The 20,563-nt window shown below is 41.6% G+C and overlaps 1 protein-coding gene across 2 annotated transcripts in view; it reads right to left on the bottom strand.

Moving 5' to 3' along the window:
- tmem132e (transmembrane protein 132E) overlaps positions 1-20,563 on the bottom strand; it is a 306,518-nt gene that overhangs the window by 35,246 nt on the left and 250,709 nt on the right. For both annotated transcript variants that reach the window (XM_046411784.1, XM_046411782.1), the window contains exons 3-5: positions 16,596-16,736; positions 8,192-8,384; positions 254-397 (exon numbers count right to left, since the gene is read on the bottom strand). In XM_046411784.1, coding sequence (XP_046267740.1) covers positions 254-397; positions 8,192-8,384; positions 16,596-16,736 — 478 coding nt within the window. The remainder of the gene's footprint in view (positions 1-253; positions 398-8,191; positions 8,385-16,595; positions 16,737-20,563) is intronic.

Raw genomic sequence — 20,563 nt, 5'->3', positions numbered from 1 at the left:
GCGGCTCCTCGGTAACCATATTGGCTTATCTATAGAGTTTTATGAACATCCATTGCTTTTATGTGAGGCATAAACCAAGAATCAAATCACGAGTACATACAGAGCAACCCAAAATGAAGTTTTAATGCTTTCCTGATGTTGTGACTGTGGTGCTGGTCCACTCCCCAGTATTAGTGAAGAGTAAAGGGATTACATTTTCTAAATTGACATCTTCTCCCAGATACAGAGATTGAGGAAATCAGGTTTACTGTACCTTAACAATATCTTCATTGGATGACTTGCACTGCACAAAGGCTGAGACGTCAGTGACTGCTCCATTCATCTCTATGGAGACCATTTTGACGGGAATGGCCACAGTACGTCCTGTCAGAATGGCCGTGTTGATAATCTCCGTGTCCTACAGAGGGAAAAAACAGATATTCATGAGACAGTGTGAGGTAGAGAGTGATTTTCTTTGATATTTCACCAGCATTACTGATGTCCATATTTAAATCCATTACCATCAGGGCTCCTGAGTCTCCCAGGTGATGCTCTCAGTGGTAGAACAGAACTCATTTTAGCGAGACGCCTTTCGTTGCATTTCATCAACTGGCATTTTCATTTAAAGTACTCTGTTCAAGTAACTGAAATGGGGAACTTTGAAGAAAAGTAATAATCTTCACCTTCATCATTTTAAGAAAATGCATGTGGTTTAATGGAGGCGTGCTTGGTAAATCACAGCATCAAGCTTGCATTTCAGGCTTCATAAAAGACATGACATTTACTGTACCAATGGACAGGATCTGATGCAACTACATGGTGCTTTAGCTACTTTAGCTCATAAGTGGAAATGTGACTTGGATGGTCGACAAGATGGGTTTTGTCACAGCAGAAATCTCATTTGGGATGGATGCTCATTTTCAAAGAACATTTCACTTAAGTGCACAACGACTCCACAGTTACGTGGAACAGCAGTTTTGGGTTTATATAAAGAAATACCTGAAACCTCACTTTACCTGCTCCACTGTCAGGCTGCACTGAACATGTGCAGTAAAAACTACATGTGTAGCCGTGTCAAACCCTTCAGCTTTTTGTTACAGTAACAGGTTTGGTCAAGGGTTGCTTTTGTCAGCTGCTACTGAATGATCATAAAAATATTACAGGAATACTACAGACAGCAGTGCGTCCTACCAGAGTATATAGCATATAATATAGTATAGATTTTAAATAGAATATCATAGGTCCAAGACGAAACTGACAGCAGGACGAGACTTGGCGAAGAAAGGCACAATTACCCATCAGCGTGCTGCTTCAGCAACATGGACAGCAGCATGGATTTATCAATATGCCGCACAGTTTAGTTACTGATATTTCAGAGCCAGGGTCCCCTGACCATGGACTTCGTTCAGATGAAGGATCGATGAGTCAGGCAGACTGGACTAACATATTCAGTGAACCCACCCCCCTGTCCCTGCACTCCCCTGCTACGAGGGGATCGAGAGCGTGGGTGGAAGGTTAACAAGGGCAATGCACTGTGGTCATTTTGCTAACCAGAGGTGTTTTCATTAGTGCACCTCCATTCCCATTTTTGTCTCTTTTTCCACTCAGGAAGCTCTCTGATAATTATTATTATTATTTTAGTGTGAATGATTGTTTTTCATGATTGTATTTGAAAAAATAAAGTATAGCATGAGACTGGTTTTAATTAGGCAAAATAATCGCAGAGAAATTTTGTGCTTGTCTGGACCCACACTTTAATGTTCTCCTGTTATGCTTGAGTTCATATTGATCATATTGTTTTCCCTGTTTTTCCATATAGTTTAAAACCTCAGAATATCAAAGGGGATCAAGTGGTGATAAAATCAGCAGCTTGTACGCAATAATAAAAATAATCCTTAAATTCTGACAAACTAGCATGAACAAGGCCAACACTGTTGTCCCATCTGCATTTTTATTTCAATGCACTGGAAGGCAAACAGCCAATTAAAGTACACAGCAGGCCCTGGGCTGAAGTTTGAATCAATTCATTGTTTTTTTGCAGATCATGTAAGCTGCAATAGGGAGTGAGACACTAAGACCACGTAAATTGCCTTAAATCAGAAATCGGATATTTAAATTTCTGCCCAACTCTAATCTTATAGGCTTAATAAGGCTGTACAGCACAACGTATGAGACCTCCACCCCCCTCTCTTGTTTTTCATGGGTTCCCACTCAAATGCAAGTGCTAAAAATGTTTATTCACAGGGGGAATATTATACACAGACTCAGCTGTGAAGATTGTTGAGGCGTATTCTGTGTGTGTAGCCTCAAGCACATAACAAAGGCAGTCGGTGCTGAAGGGTCCTTAGGCAAAACACTGAACTTCAACTCTGAAAGTAACACTGAGGTGCAGCGATGTAGAGAGGAGCTAAAGGTACAGTCAGAAGCCTTTTCATTTACTTTACCAGGTAAGTCACCCAGAGGTCACCTCACGGAGACATTGAGCGAATACAACAGAAACACGCGTGTGAAGTAAAATTTATATCAACATAGCTGGTAATAACAGAGGCAATTACCAGCAGCGTCATTCACCAGGGACTTCACAATTGTTATTAATGCAGCTGGAGATGCCAACGTGTTTAATTTCGGCTCCTTCCACAGGCTTTTCCAAATGGCTGGAGCGGAAAACATTAAAGCTTTCTGTCCCAACTGAGCAGAGCATCTTGCGATATGAGATGGTGGCTGAAAATAGCTCAGTATGACACTCACAAATTTTCAGCAATTGGTGGAAGATCGCTGAGTCGCGTCCTTGATGCCAGTCACATGACCTCTAATCTGCGTCAGTGTTTACTTGCGATAATTCAGCAAAATGAGTTCAGCAGGTTTTGTCAGGCAGAGCGGCTCTTCGTTGGGTTTAGGAAACACGGCCAATTCATGGGAAGCAAAGCACAGCAGACCTGCATGGATAAGTGACTGGACTCTGGAGTGAAATCCTAATTGAAAGACATCATCCCTAAACTCTCTTTGCTGTTTGCTGTTTTGGCATCTGCTAAGTATTAAACTACACAAGACACTTTACAATTACATGTGTGCTGCTCTGGGAGCACTAATTATGCTTACCTGAATTCAGCTTGGAACAAAAATCAGTCATCTCTGCACAGAGCTATGATTTCGCTTAATTGCTATATTTTGTGTGAAGCAACAAAACAGTTATCAGATACTCCGCTCAGTGATAATACAAGAATGTTGTAATTCCAGTATCACGCTGAACTGAACTGGTTTATTTTGGCTGATTTAATATATTTTCTTTTCATTTCTTTTAATTTTCTCAAATCAAACCTCAAAGTGGATCCAACGGAGATTATGTCTAAGATGCACAACAGGAAAGTATTCATAGTAAGATTCAAACTCAGATCTTGCTTGATTGAATATCTGGTCTTTTTTCATAAGTTATGAGTGAATTCAATGCAGTATCGCTGCAGTTTGAAACACTGACAAAGTTTAACCTGTAGGATTCTTGTAGATGGGAACAAATTTTCCATTATTTTGAGGAAAATGTGCATCCGTGAACATAAATCCTACATATTTTTATTAGCATATAACCAAAATCTCCTTAACCAAAGTGAAACCTATAGAGTAAATTTTGTGATCATTTCACAACTTAAAATATCTTTTCCTAACCTTAACCAAAGTGATTTTGTTGACAAAAGCTAAACTCAGACAGGAAGCCAGTCCTGCATGGGAGCTGGTGCGACTAAAACTCCAGCATGTTTTCTTTAAATGTGGGGTTTCATTCAGTCAAAGAAACGTGAAATTGAAAATACACGTCCATGACCACAAGTCCAAAACATAATATTTTATGAATATTTCACAAACATATTATATGAAATAAAATTCAACCAGAAATTGAATCACTCTGTTTGTTGACTTTTACGTTGTTTGTCTAACACCACAGTGTGTGAGTTTGTGTAGTTAAAGTCCCTTCACTAGTTCACAGTCAGTCAGACCAACAAACGATTCTGTTCTGCCTAAGACGTGTTAACAGGTTGCAGATGGTAACCTGCTTGTCGTCACATTAAATGTAATCCATTACTGTGGAGCTTTGTTGGAGTTGCCCTCGGGGTCTTGCTTTAACGAGCACTGAGGGGAGGTTACTTAGCATGCGACACTGAAATGCTCAGTTCCACCTCTACCATCTACCGCCTGCTTTTCAATAATGTACGCCATACATTCTGCCAGTTGTGTATCTTTCCGAATGTGCAAATACATACACGTAACGATGTAATGCGTGACTTCAAGCTGTGTGATTTGTGCGACGCAAAACATCATTTTTTATTAAACATCTGGTAGCTGCTGTGGCACAGAGCAGCTAATGGAGTTGGGAATCTGGCAGAACCGCTGTGGCCTCGTTGTCTGCATCATCCTTCCTGATTTCTTGCTGCTTCAGCTCTCCTCTCTCTAAGTAATAAGAAAGTCCTGTGAAACAGGGCTGCAGTGGCTTTGTGTTAATAGTGGCCTAAACTGTGTAATAAGCCTCAGGGTTGATTTAACCTTACCATTCTGGAATTGTTTCTCCTTTCACGTTGTAAATTCACCCGTAATTTCACCCTTCCCTTCCTCCCTCCTCCTCTTATCTGCAGTAGGTCAGCCGGAGTTGGCACACAATCTGTGGTCTGCCAACCATAAAAACTCTTGTTGTCTTCTTTCCCTTCTTTACTTTTCTCAGCTCCTTCTCTCTCCTTCCTCTCACGTTCCTCGGCCAAATGTTACTCCACCTTAGGCCACACACAAAATGCATCGTGTTTGTATTTCGGACGGACAGAACCACCTCCCACTTCTTAAAATCAGCAGTTTCTGAAAGTGCTGACCTGTTCTACAAGCTGTCAGTAGGTGTATGGCACCAGCTGAAAAGTGCTTGCCTCTGCCTCTGGCCTTAAAATGACAGTTATTCTACGGCAACTCGAAGGTCTAACTGCGATGAAAGTCTTAAGTTCCACTAGTACGATACTTTTTTCTTGGCTGTTGAGTCCTCTGACCTGATTCTGTATTAAATGCTTTAGTTTCTTGATCTGAGCAGCACAGACTCAGTGCCCATACAGAAAGCCCTTCAGACACATTGGGTGATTTAATGAATACACAGCGGCCGTGTTCCCTGCGCTAATTGCAGTACATTCTAGTGTTACACATAAAAACGTTGCTTTTGTGCTTCAGCGCTGTGTTGTGCTCTCGAGAAGAGATAAGCAGGGTCGAATCCATGCTGAAAATGTTCCCATCCACGGCAATCATTACTGTTCTTTCATTTAACAATCAATCATTATTCATTATTCACTTCACACTAAGGCAGCCTTGTGGGCTGTTCAGAGCACAGTATAAAGGAGATAAATACACTATTTAGACAAAAGTAACCAGACACACGTCTTCATGGGCCTGTTTATCAGGGTTTGGGCTCGGTCCCCTGACTACCACTGAAAGGAAAACTTAATGCTTCAGCATACCAAGACATTTTGGACAATGCTATGCTTCCAACTTTGTGCCAACAGTTTGTTGAAGGCCCTTTTCTATTCCAGCATGACTGTGCCCCAGTGCACAAAGCAAAGCTCCATAAAGACATGGTTGGATGAGTTTGGTGTGGAAGAACTTGACTGGCCCACACAGAGCCCTGACCTCAACCCCATCCAACACCTTTGGGATGAACTGGAACGGAGATTGTGAGCCAGGCCTTTTGGTCCAACATCAGTGTGTGACCTCACAAATGCTCTACTGCATGAATGGGCACAAATTCCCACAGAAACACTCCAACATGTTGTGGAAAGCCTTCACAGAAGAGTGGAAGCTGTTAGAGCTGCAAATGGGGAGATCGACTCCATACTAATGTCTGTGTATTTTGAATGTGGTGTCATTAAAGTCCCTGTTGGTGTAATGGTAAGGTGTCCCAATACTTTTGTGTATTTAGTGTATTTTGAAAGATAGTTATTAGCAGTAATGTCACGTGTCAGATGATAATCAAAAAGGCAAACACAACCAATATGAACAAAAATTAATCGTATCTTCAGAAGAAGTCATTAATTCATGTCATTTTTCCCCGGTTGATCTTAGCTTACATCAACCTGACACAACTCAGCATGATTAGAAATTATAATCTAATCTTACTATTGTGTTTAGAGCTGAACTTCAGACGGTCACTGAATTAACTTCCTGGCTGTACAACAGACAGCCTTGCCACAGCACACCACCCAATTAAGCCTCTCAGCAGAATGTCGTGGTGATAAAGTTGGTCCGTTCTGTTTGCGCTAATAAGAGCACCTGTTATCAGCTCATCAATCATGCATCAGGGGTGGTACAATTGTTTAACGGTGTCACTTCTCCTGGGGGAGGCGTCCACTTTTTGTTTTGATATAATTTACAATCCAATTAGCCACCACAACCGAAAAGATGGATTAAACCTCATCTTTCAGGAGGACCGCAGGTGCCCGCAGGACTCCCTCAGATTTGAAAATCAATAAATGTTGCCTGATGAGTAAAGTTTTTGGGGTCATTTTGACTCAGAATTCCTCTCTTTTTCACAGGATGCCAGCATCCCTTCTGCTGGGCCTCGTGACAACACAGACGGTAATGAGCAGATTGATCCGAAATCTGGTTTTCAAGTGAAGTGTGACTATTTATATCAATGATTCTTGATGGATTAATTGGAAGGAATTTCCAGGGTGTGAAAAGTCTGACTCGTCTTAGTCTTAGTGTATTTTTGATCATTTTCCTTTCCTTTAATTTCGAAACAAATGTAGCTAGGAAGACTTATGTCCTTTCAGTTCCCTGAAGGTGACGACAGGCCCGTTTTACTATTTCGTCTGGTATTAACATGAGTCCTGTGCTTAGAGACTGCAGCTACAAAGCATTAAAATCATACAGCAACATAAGCACTGACTCACTACCAGATCATACAGAGGGCAAAAGGTGGCAGGCAGCTATGGAAAAAGTAGAAATAATTCCTAACATCCTGTTTTTTACGAGTCACACAGGCAGAACTCTAATTTTGCAAGCAGCTAAATACATCTGGGTACAAGATGCACGAGAATCCCAATTATCAAGGGGATCGGGTTATGAAGTGAACCTTATGTTACAGCAGATGTGCAGTACACAAAGTCGTAACTGCAGCTCGAGTGTACTTAATGGAGCTTTAGGTGAGGAACGGCTGTCATTATGCAAATACAGAACAGATAACCCAGACTTATTATTAAACTGTCAAAAGCACAGAGCCCTTCAGATTTTTGTTATACTCAGAAATAGATGTACATTTATTTTTTGACTGTTATTAAATTCTTGAAGAGTCTAAGAGCTTCAGCGCTGACCTTTGCACACCATAAACACTGCAACGTGCCGTCTCCTCATTCAGCGACTGTCGGACATCTACTTCTACACGCCACCTGCATCCACTCTTCTATATTATTCACCATACACAGTAAATTTTAATGAGCAAATACCACGTGGGCTTGGACCTTTTCCGCTAGTGTCACTTGAATGACTGAAAGAAGCACAGCCGCGAGAGGGGAAGCAGGTAGGCGAGGCATAGCCGGAGGTACTCGGCACCTCTGGCTTGATTAATTCCCCTTTGTTCCCATAATCTGTTTACTACCCTCGCTAATTGCCACCTTTCACGAGACAAGGAAAAGAGCCTCGATTAAAAGAGCAGTAGACACTTAAGTGCTCTGGGATTGGTTGACTTTCTTAAGAATCAGCAAGCCACTGCAGCGAGTGCAGATTAGACTTATCTGAAATCCCGTTATTTAAACCTACTAAATCAGCCACACATAAACTTTTATGTGGCTCTGCTCGTCCCGTGCAGCCATAGAATACGATTAGTGCTTTGGTTTTTGGTTTTTGCACTTTACACTTTTTTTTGCACCTTCACACTAATTTGTTTACGTGTGTTTGCACTCGTTCCTACGTTGTGCTGCAAAACTTTTCCCCCGGGATGAATAAAGGAGTATCTCATCTTATCTGATCACGAGGAAATATGAGATCAGACCTACATTCTGGTAGCTCATTGATCATCTTTCTTACATTTTCAAAGCCCAAGTCAAAAATGTAGAGGGGGATTTTTTTTAAGACCATAGTTTCAATTCTGGTGCTTTGGTTTATTCAACAAAGTGATCAAAGACCAGAATAACAACTTTAAATAATGATAATTATTTATTTGTCATTTATTTGAGCTGAATAAAGATCAGATTCTACTCACCATGGCCAGAGGGATGATGGCCTGAATATCCCGCTGCACTACCGTCAGCTCCGTCACAACCTTCTCTGAATCTGGAGGTGGGCTCTGCCCCTTGTAGTCAATGTTCCAGTTGATCCTTCTGGTCACCGAGAGGCTGGTGAAGTTCTCCATCTCGAAATCCAACTGCATCACCTCAACGTTACCCAACACGTCGCTGCAAGGGCATTAAATAAACAGATGTGACGTTAAAAAAGGCAAATTGTTAGTTACAGCAATGATGTGTCTAAGTATTTGTTCTTTATTCAGAATGATCCTACATCTACATATTGTCTTATATGAAATACAAACATAAAGAGGGCGTACATATGCGGAGCACGGCTCTGTTATCTTGTACTCAATGTAATCTTAGCATAGCTGGTTGACGAAGATCGATCACGGCTTGGATCAATGAATCAGTATCCAACAAACTGTGCAGAGAACATTTCAGAATAAAAGCCAGTATCTGCAGCAGCTATTGGCTTCCTGTGGAGTGTAATCGATGTCCTGCATTTAGCAAAGCTCTCATAAGTTGTCAGACACTTTCGGCGATGAAAAGGCCCCATTATAACGTTTCCCTCAGTCAACAGTCACACAGCTCCTTCACTCTGATTGGTGGATCGCAGACTTCCTGACAGAAACAAGGCAGTTAAAGATCTCAAAGGTCACAGCGAGATGTTTACAACCCGAAGCTTCACGACTGCACGACCGACTTCCCTTCTGAAAGGTTACTCATATGAATGTCACTGTTTGAAAGCAAAAGCAACCATAAAGATATTCAGTGTTTGATGGCAACACAAAAGCTGTAAAGAGACAATCCACCAGTGCTATTAGCGGCTTGGTTACAGAATTTTGTTTCCATTCACACCTTTCTTGATTAAACAGAGTGAAGGTGAAGACACTGAAACTCTGCTAACGCGTATTAGAATATAAATCATTCTTTCAAGATGCAATTTAATCCTTTAGAGCCGTAATCCCTTTATAAACTTCCTTTGGTCTGGTCACAAAATACAAAATGTTCCTTCTGTAAAACTAAAGGGATTAGTAAGCACTCGGATTGAGTCCTACTTCACTCTAACTAATGATGCATCCATGTGCCAAGCTAATCTGTCTCCTCATCTCATTTTGCACAGCTGAGAACAAAACTGCAAACAAAACAAAAGGTCTGTCTGACATGAACCTCCCTGCGTTTTACTGCTGCTGGTGGTTGGCGTTTCATTTTCAAGCCTTGGACAGATCCAGCGGAGCAAAATAATCTACCTCAGAACAACATGATTTTCTCCACTCTGTCTCCAAACAAATGTGTTCTTGTACAGTGAAAAACAAAATGATTCCAACTCACATCCACTTACAAGGCTTCATTTTTTTGGCTTGTGATTGAAAGCGCCAGAAGAAGCTAGCAAGTGGGCTTTGAGACAAGATTGTTTTGTCGTTCCATTTGGTTTATATTCGCTGTCAATGTATTTAATTTGCATTACTACAACAGGAGCAAGCTAGTTTGTTTTTGAACCGACCGTTGCTGTCTGGGCACAGTGTGCAGCAAACTTTCTTTGCTGATTCTCAGATGGTCGACTACTTTGTTAAAATATTTTGCCTGGAAATAAATGCAATTTCAGGGCTTTATTCTTCTCTTTCCTGTGTAATAATTGATTGTCCTTGTGTCAGTTCCACTTTTAATTCAGGTTATGGTGACATTTGAGAAAAGCACTTGTTTAAAGTTAAGGGAAGATGGTGATTTCAGTTAAATAATGAAAAAGTCAACAGTGACTCTGATTGCATTAAATGAAATAATCAGTGACTGTCTCTGAATAAAAAACAGCGTGCAGCTCTTGTCAATAAACAATCACTGCTCCTTAATCTCGCCATTCAGCGTCCTTCTTCTACCTTAAGGCCTTAGTGTTGAACTTGTGCAAAGAAGATTGAAAATCAGCTTCTGCCTTTCACTTTCAAATAACCGTAATTCCAGTGGCTGCAGATTTGCTTTTGACCAATCAATAGCTTTTTTTTTTGGTGACCTGATTGTTCTGCTGGCTGTGCACGACAAATATCTGAGCATTCCCTCTTCTGCTTCTCCCGGCATCGTAAACATACCAAAGACTCCAGCTGGGATCTCCATTTTACTATCGCAATCATGCCTGTGATGTGGAAGTGATAACGGCCCTCCTGTTATGAAAATCCTGCTTGTTGGGCTTGTAATCCTCAGGTTCAACAAGCCGAACACGAAACTGTCTCACTGGTGGTGAAGGGGCAAATTAAATCTCTCTCCACCCGTGACGAGAAGCATCCCTGCTCAAACCTCACACCTTTAGCTGAGAGTGAAGCGCTCGCTCGCTGCCTGCCCTTCACAAAAGCACAGAGCCGTCCCGCCATTCAGCCTGAGAGCCTTTTAATGAAAGCTCGATCAAACTCTCTGTGTGAGCCTCCGCCCACAAAAGGTTCCTCTCAGGAACACCTTGATGAGATCTCAGCCCATTTGTCTCGACTTCACTCACAGAAAACAAACACCCCTGTCTGTACGTGACACGCGAAAGCCGTCATCAGTGAGGACACGTACGAGCGACCAACGCAGAGTCGACTGGCGCCACGCCAGAGGGGAGGAAAAGTGATGCTCACGCACAATGAACTGATTTGGATTCTTTGTTTATCAGGAGTAGACTGCGAACAAAACAGACATTTCTGCTTCATATTCCGTTCAATGAGCTACTCCTGACATTTTTGGCATGATTTTTGAGTTCTGGTTCCAAAAGAGCAGATTTTAGGAAATATCACATCGCTGTCTGTCTGCACATGCCCTTATCAGAATCCGTATTGATTCCATTCTTTAGGCTTCTGTCTCTTTACATCATCTGTATATGCACTGTGACTGCACAGCACTGCAATGCAAGTTTCACATTTCCCATTTGGGTCCACGTGCTGCCACTGAATACATCATTATGTAACTGGATGACAGATTGAGATGACCAAAGAAGGCCAAAATACATGACAGTTTTTACTCTAATTGGTGAGTGTTTTTCTAGCCACTGCTCTGGTATCTGCTCCGTTATGTCTTATTACATTTCCCTTAGGACATCACAACCAAATAATAGGGTGACCTTTTCGTCAAAATACTAAATTATGTATGTGTTAGCTAATTAATGTCACTTGAGTGTAGTTCCTAAGGCTGAAGGGGGGGGAAAGGTATAAGGAAGGAAATTTATAGGGCGAGCATCTAAATCTTCAATCGTGACACCATTCAGCTTTGATAGCAACGAAAAGGGAAAAAAAGCAAAAAAAGCTGAACAAACTAAATTTAACATAAATTCATCTAAAAAAAACCCAAAAAACAAAAGCAGTGGGTGGCAAAAACTTGAATTAGAGGTTTCATACCAGAGTGGCAGACAAGGAAGTAAACATGGCTGAAGAAAGTCCTGCCGTGTTTCCATCAAGCTAATGATGTAGCGTCTGTATAGCACAAAGCATACATTTTAAAAGTTGTAGCTCGGGGCTTTTTCAGAGCTCAGGGGGATTTCATTCTTTGATCAGAGGTCTGTTTGAACTGATTAACGGGGAGAGTTCATTGGATCAAAGCACTGCGGGGCAGGCTTCCAACAGCAGAAGAACAGAGATGGTGAACAGAGGCTTCAAAATGGTCCAAGCTGAAGTCTGCTGTAGAATCCACAGATTTTTATTTTGTGAGACTGATCCTTAAACGCAACATTTTTAAAGCAAAGTCATCAGGTGTTTTCAGGAGTTAGCGCTGAAATCTAAAGGATAAGCTCGACAATTTTGTCATATTCGCTTTCTTACCATGAGAGAGATCGACATCAGTTCTGTGCATTAAGTACCGAGCTGAAGTCAGTTAGCCTGACTTAGCATGAAGACTTGAAGCAGAAGCCCAATCGCCAGAATGTTAGCATTTTAAGTTTCTGCAAAGCATGGATAACTCGGTCCATTTCATGTGTATCAACTGAACTTTTCTACAATTATCAAATTACACTCAAATTACAGGGACTGATGCTGTTTGTGACCACTCCAGCTTAAAACAATTTCCAGTCAAAGGTCAGGATAATTTCCAGTCGTATGTGGTTTTTACAGGCCAACAAGCACGTATTGACAGCTTGTGTACACGAGTGGTTTCTCAGTCGTCCATCTCAAGTGCCTGTGATGGAACAGATCTGCTCTTATTTCACTCAACGCCACTGTCCACTTAGGCCACGTATCAGCTCGCATTTTGTATCTACAAGCATAACTACGCTGTGTATTGGGCTCTGAGTGCTGCCAAAACACTCAGTACTGCTCCTGAACGCATCCTGCACAGACACAGTCGGAAGCTGCCGTTGCAGCTCAAGCGATGCCTCCTGTGTAGATTCTGGTCTAAGCCAGGCTGACCGCGTTCTGGTTTCAGCCCTGTACTTAATGCACAGGCATGTGCTTGGTGATCCTCTCATGTCCCTCTCAGAAAGAGAGCAAATTAGCAAAATGTTAAACTATTCTTTCAAAAAGGCTTAACTGCTTAAACTAACCAACAAACAAATATGGCTAAAAAAAAAAAAAGTAGTTCAAACAAATGAAAAACCGAGGCACTGCGCCACCCGCTGAGCACCTCACACTGCGAAAGGTTTCCTTTCTGCAGAAAAAAAAGCCCTACAAAATAAACATTGTACATAATAAAGGATTTCCCACAAACGATTTGTGTAAACGAACCCTAAAGAACATCTGTTGTACTCAAAAAAAGTTTCATCAGTGAGGATGCAGCAGCCTAGAAAGCACTCGTCAGTGTGTCTTGTGGGAGTTTTTAGCAATATTAGCTCTTGAAAACGTCCTCTGAATCCTTTTTAGCTGCTGTTGTTTAATACTGAATTACCCCGAGCAAAGAAATGAACCAATAATCATCTTATTAAACGATCGGTTGCTTCTGCTGTCCTGACTGCATGTCCCAGCATTTTCAAAAACATTATTCATTTGAAAGCCATTGACCGCGATCAATAATGCATCGGCTCATGTGGTGCTGTCAACGAGCTGCTGCTCCAGATGGAGGGTTACAGCACAATAAAGGTGTTGAATTATTCCTGCACCGAATAAAAGTGTGATCTGATGGAGAGAAAACCTAAGATAAGAAGAGAAAAATAAAGAGAGCAGAGTGATGAAGAGATCAACAACACACCCCGGAGGGAAAACACTGTCACCTCATTTCCTCACTTTCAGGTAATTTTGAGTAAACAAAACCAGATGTTCAAACAGAACTGGTACTCAGATGTATTCACCAATGAGATGCAAAACGATGCTTGTGTGTTTTTGTTTGTCTTTTATGGGAGGAGAGACTGGTGTGTGTGTGTGTGTGTGTGTGTGTGTGTGTTTGCGTGTGTGTGTGTGTGTTTGTGTGTGTGTGTGTGTGTGTGTGTATGGGGGGGGGTCAGCTTTTAATGGTGAGCAGTTACTCGTTTGCTGCTTAAATCTTGCACAAAAAGACATACGAATGAGAACAATCATTGAACTTGAGAAACATATTAGAATTCTCCTTATTACTGCACTGAATTGGGTAATTAGGGGAAGAATTGTCTTGAGAATGTGTGCATTTCTGGGCTCATTACTCTGCAGAGTCTTAGGCCGCTGCACACGGTTTCATACTGCAGCATAAGCTCATCCACTCAAACAAGACAGAAAATTGGATCTACTTTATTGATAAAACAAAGAATAGAATCAAAAACGAAAGCTGCTGGGAATGTTGGTGATTGTAGAGAAGGAAGAAAAGAAAAAGCCCACTGGATTCACTGTGAATACACATTAACATGAGCCGCAGGTCACATCTGTGGGTTTATTTTATCAGAATTAAAGAGGAAATAAAATGTATTCACCTCTTTGTGACTTCATTGTATCCTGTTGTGATTTTGTGGGCTAAATGGGTAGGAAATGCATTTATTAGGGATATTCAGGTCTGAAATATATGCAAATAACTATTTTCTGCCAAAGTTAAGTGGAAATTTAAAGCATATGAGAGCATAATACTGCATCTGCATGACAATCTAGAGGATATTTTCAACCCCTGGACTCGTTTCAGGCTCGAGGCCAAACAGATATTAGAGATTGAAAAATCAATTTGTTCCAACACTGGTCACAGTCAACAGGACTTCATATTTAAATGACTACATAGGTTATGTGTCATCACCACCCAAAATGACTCCTTCGACTGTCCCGGCGCCGTGGCAGACAGCCTGCCCAAATCATGGCTGGCTTGACTGGATTATTTCAATTCAAAAGATGCAAGAAAGCCAAAAACAGAGTAGCTTCAGTCTGAGGCAGGTACTTTAGGCTGGGAGAAAGAACACCTTCATGCTGCTCTCACAAGACCCACAACAACAATGAAGAAATGTAACTGTTTTTGTCTAGTGATACAAAATAGAGTGCAACACAAATCACAAGGTGTTATTTTGCTGGAATTTATTACTTTTCCATTTCATTTTGATTCATATAAAAAGTCCTTGCAGACTACCAAACAACCTAAAATACAAGCATTGTGAACCAATTTCACAACAATACCTTTCCACAAGAAAGCCTCCCGAGGCGTGAGTGGTTTTTATATAAAAAGATTTCACGCTCACGTTCAATCAACCTGATGGGAATGAAGCATCGGAACATGAATTCTTCCGTGACTCCACTCTTTATAACTTTAGATGCCCATTATTTAGCTCTTTGGCTTTGGGTGGTCCAAGAATTGACCGGGTTTTTGACGAAATGCAGCGTGACACATTGTTTCTTTATCCATGCTTGACCCCCTACTGGACATTTCTCACATGGTGACAGGGTGGCAAAGATTACATGACATGGGTCACTAAATATAGCAGGAAAGGCTGCCACTAAGGCACTAAGAAGTAAACAAGACAGGAACGCTGGATTTTTTTCTCCCAGGTAAGGCCATTCTCTGTCTTCTTCCTTGCTTTTCTCTCTTTTACCAGCTGCAAGGGAGTCAACTGAGATGCCAGCGTTTGGACTCCAAGGCTTGGCGATAAGCAGCTGAACTCCCCTGGATTCAGTTCTGAATGAACCGAACGCATCACATAATGTGATTTATGGTTAAATAGTTCTCTAAGTTAAGCAAATAACATAAGTTAAAGTAACACTGATGTCTGATTTCACACTGGATAGGAACAGCCACCTCCTCAGCGAACATCCTGCGTTCACTTGACCCACACATCCAACCCCATCCTCCTTTCTCAGCAGACTTTGTCGCTCTGTCTAGACCTGGGCAAACTGTTCCACAAAGGGCCGGTGTGGCTGCAGGTTTTCTTTCCAACCAAGCAGCAGCACACCAGACTTGACTCATTTAATCAACTGATCTCAGTCTTCAGACAGTTGATTGGTCAAACTGTGTGCTCTTGGTTGGTTGGAGCAAAAACCCGCAGCCACACCGGCCCTTTGTGCCCACTCTGCTCCCGTCATAATTACTACGGCCACTAGAAGTCACTGTCAAACAGTTAAATAAATAATAAAGAAGAAAATACTTTCCTACCTACCCGAAGTGGTAGAAACTTCAAACCACCCACAAATCTTATTGTCAACACTTTTCATTGGAACCAAAAAGAAATAATCCCTGGAAAACTGTGGACACTGACTGGACAGAAAATTTTTCTCTGCTGCGAGAATCATAAGTTTCTCCTTCAGTGTGTCATCAGGTTTGTGTTTTGTTGTTTTGTGGTAAACTGGCCTTTTCGGTGAGCAAATGAAGAGCGAGGACACAACAGACACTGCCTCAACATGTTTATCTCCGTCCCTACGTTTGTCGGGCAAATTACTTAGGCTGTACTCCTAAAAGCAGGCAAATAGACGCAGTAATGGGCTTTACACCATTTAGACTACATTCAGCTTGCAAATCGCTTTTACCATAAAGCTGCGTTTGCTGTAGAATTTAAGAGTTCATTACAGTCGCATCAGACTCTACAGGACTGTGACTTGGTGTTTTTACTGTTTTGAGGAATTTGGCATAATTACTGCTCTAAGACAAGGTCTCATCTCAAAGGCATTTTAATGCCGGCAGTCAGAAACGTCTAACTCATCACTCCACGACTGAATTAACAGCAGATGTAGTGAGACTAAGTAGATAACATCTCCATTTATTTAACTTTGTGCTATAAACCGAAGGCTGCTTTAGTCACCGCTGTGGGCCAAAGCTCAGTTTTATCTTCTGCAGATCCTGGGGCGTTTATACAGAATGGTGTGTGCTTTGAAAAGTTGCTTTTAGTCATTGGGTGAACTATGACCATTAGACAAAAGAAAGTCCTTTTTTTGTCCATTGTTTCGGAAGACAAATATCAGCGTCTTTGTGTGGCAGGATGGAGGGCAGGAATCAGCAGCTGCAGCTGCAGCAGTTGGTTCGACACACGCAGTGTGTTTAGGCCCGGGGCTGTTGACTTACCCCTGTTTGACTGCTTTGTTCTTGTTCACATCGACGGTGGTGATGGAATGCTTGGCGCCAGACTGCACCTCCCAGTCCACCTTCCACTGGGCGTTCTTCGACTTGGTCTGGAGCAGGTTCACCCCTTTTTTAGCTTTGACCCTGCAGGAAATGGAAAGGGAAAAAGAATGGGACAAGTCAATTTTATTAGAGGGGATGATTTATGTGCAAGGTCAGAGGTGAGCGCCCTCTGTGCACAGCAGTCCTCCTTCTCATATTGCATCATGGCAAAAGCAATTCCACAGATGAATCAATAACAGAGATGAATGAAGATGACAGTGCAATGATACATGAGGCCAGAAGGCTTGGACTACTCCAGGTCACAGTGTTCACTAACACTTTCTACAAGGTTTCATACCGCACCCACCGGGCATTCATACACTATTATTAACCGCTGACACCAGAAAGCCTCCAGATTCAGTTCACCATTTGATTTCATACAAATAAAAGACTAAATAATTCTCCTCGAGACACATGACTCTTTACTGAGTCTGAGGTGAAAGCCTCCTTCTGTAACCCTCAGCTCCACAGGGAGAACACACAGTACAGGTAGGTCAGGGTAAGCTACAGAACAGGAACAGTGGAGCTTGGGGGGGAATTCACATTTTTGGCTCAAGGACACTTCAGCAGGGAGCAGGGAGTGTGTTTGAACTTTAGGAACCACATATACTCCCTGATGCCTCTTCATATCTCAGGTGTTCACATTAAACAAGCCAGTAACCCCAATGCACACACGATGTCCACACACTGAACACGCATGTATCGGAGCCATGTAGAAGCATTAATCTACAGTATCTTCACATGTGTTACAGCACATTGATGTTGCACCCACACAAAAACAAAGACGTACATGTTCAAGTGTGTGCTACATGTGCTCCTGGAAGCCCTGAAAGCATACGGGAAAAACAGAAAGACAGAGGAGGATAACTGAGGCTAAACAGAACACGCAACCAGCTTCCTAAAGAGTAGCTATAAACCAGCAAAAGCTACGATAATAAAGGAATTGAATATCATACAGTAAAGACATTCAGCTATGATATAAATTGCCTGCTACAGTATGCAGCAAGTACATTCCCAGAGTGGCTGGGAAAGATTTCTAATGATTAACATCTAACTTTTATAATTTTAAGACATATAGCATCAGCATCCAGATAGAAGGGAATTTAAACTTCAACCTGAAACACCATTTAGTTAAACATTTATTGAGTTAAATATTGAAAAGACGATCTTGAAAATAAGCAGGGAGTATGTTCAACCTGAAACACCATTTAGTTAAACATTTATTGAGTTAAATATTGAAAAGACGACAGTGAAAGTAAGCAGGGAGTATGTTCTGCTTTGTGGGTGCTAAAACTGATATAGAATTAAAATCACTGGGGAGAAAAGTTTTCAGTTTTCAGTACAATCTGCTTTGCATTGCTCGGTAACTGTGCTGGTTCATACCTTAAACCAAGAGGCCGTTCAAATCAGAGATGAACAATTTGAAGCTTTCGGTCTGCTGGGTAACAAACCAACTTGTGGCAGCCGTCCACTGACACAATGCAAAATGAGGAGAGGAAAAACAATAGCTCTCCTTCCCAGTTGTTGTGATTCTGGTCACTTGACCACACGAGCCACACCCGACTCCTGCACTGATGCATGATGGGAACAAACGGCTCATCCACAGACATGCAGAACCAGTGGAGATTATTGATCTGATGGGCTCATTTTCATGGAATACAAGACAGGGATGAATTATTAACATATTTGGCTTTTGTTTGTCTGCCTTGTGCCTTCCAGACAATTCATTAATAACCAGACTGGGAGCTTAGATAACGTTAGCTCATAAATTGAGGTAAATATTTTAAATTCTGTATTAAAGTCTAAATGATAAAGACAGGGAGCCTATCAGACAGGATAAAGTTGTCGGTAATGAAAATATGAGCCGACTGAGGCTTTCCTGCTTGCAAATCTCTGGGGATCTTAATGATTTTGCCTTGTTTACAGGAAAACACTTTGTTGTTTTTCTCTTTCCGCCATGAGATCATCGCACTTCGGCGCAGACAAACAGCAGCTCTGTCTGGACAAACTCGCTGAAAGCATTACTCAAATCACATTTTTCTCTCGAGAGAGTCTCATCTACATTCGGCTGAAAGTTTGAGGCCCCTGCAACATCTTCCAGATTGTTCCATCTATTTCTTTGACAGATAAAAATTCTGACGTCCCGCCGAGGTGTTTCCATTTGCTACGCTAACCTGCGCTCAGTGCATCGAGCACTCATCCATGATTTGTGAAAGCAATTGACTTTCACCTGAAGCCGTCTCCTCTTCTTCAGGCACCCAGCACAAAGAGAATCTGTATTTTAATGTAATCGCCACCATCCTCGATTTGCTGCTGACAGTTTTCGACAAGGGATGAACAGAAACCATGCGAGCTAATTCTAACAATTCAATTCAACAATTTGCCTTTTTTTGAAATTTAATGACAAAACATTATTGAAGAGAACATCAAATCTAACACCACTATCGATCTCGCATAGGAAGACTTTTCTCCTGAGCTGCCCTGCTCGAGCTCCTTAGAATTTCTTTAAACCAATCACAATGTTGTGTGGTGTGAAGGCCAGGATGCTGCTGTGGTGCCTCTGCAACATATCGTGTCAGGAGGACTTGTTTCATTGGCACATTTTGCACAGAATAAAAGGTTACCACGGCTAGCTTGTTTATATTTGTACCATTAGCGACCGGGTTAGGGTAAGGTGGGTTAGGTTGCTCAGAGGTTGTTGGTGTCTCCCGTAGTGTTCAGGATTATGAAACACGGTCTGCCATTGGCTGCCTTATACCCACAGTTCAGACTTCAGATCAGCAGGACGTAGCTGTTTGTCAGAGCTTTCCAAAACAGCTGGAAAACTGATCCAGCATCTATTCAGTATCCATCTCTAAGTTTAAAAATGACTTGGTCGTGGTCTTAGAAAGACTGTGTTCTTGATTAAAAGAAACCAATGTTGACAGTCAGACACCATGAGAACAGCAGTCTGTGAGATGTAGCTGAAAGGTGTGGAAAAAAGAAAATGAGCTGACAATGAGTTTATTTTGTTCAACTAGCAGAAATTATAGTTTCACAGTCAAATAACAGAAAAACATTGCTGGAAATATGATTCACGAGCATGTGATACCAGCTGCAATATTGATTAAACCTATGAATACTGAAAGCGTTTGTACTTCCTGTCCCAAACATGCCATGTCGTACAAAATCTCAAAAACGTCTGAAATAAAGAGAAGAAGCACTCCTCACAGGTTGCAGCTTTTAAATCATTGTTTCTTGTTATTGCAGCTCTTATTGTCTTCTTTCATCAAATCTTCCGCATCATAGAAAACACAGTAATTATCTGATACGGCTCCGTCAAGGGGAGATGAAACAGAACTATGTAATGTTTAAGAAATCATCCTGATCAAGCGTGAAGCCTTTGATGTGAGCTGAAAGGGGGGAATGCCCTCAGACTCTCGCTAAATGAGGTGACCCAGTTGCCTCTTGATTACTGTAGCTCTTAAAAATACTGATCATAAGAGAGGATAATCACACATTATTGTAGGGCAAAACCATTTTCTAGTAAGGATGCTACCTTAATGAGTAATGCTTGTATTTATATTCATTACCTACACTCACTGAAAGCTTACAAAGGCCTCTGCATATTCATCATAAGCTGTTTTTTAACAGAGCCTGCACATTGTACAAAACCAATGTTTTTAATCAGGCAGTCCCTTTCACCGACTCCCCTTCATTTTTGAGCCACAAATGAGAGGGGATGAAGCATTACCCACGGGAGCGCCACATGAATCGGGCTCCCCATTGAACAGTGTTAATACAGATTAATGAAAGAGCATTGCAAATGGAAAGGCTGTGCAGCAGTTACCAGCAATAACACTCGCCCAAATTCTCCGAATCTCTGTGAG

This window comes from Scatophagus argus, chromosome 14, assembly GCF_020382885.2.
Source record: "Scatophagus argus isolate fScaArg1 chromosome 14, fScaArg1.pri, whole genome shotgun sequence".
NCBI lineage: Eukaryota > Metazoa > Chordata > Actinopteri > Scatophagidae > Scatophagus > Scatophagus argus.
The sequence above is the reverse complement of the archived record's forward strand: the minus strand, read 5'-3'. Positions and strand labels throughout refer to the sequence as shown.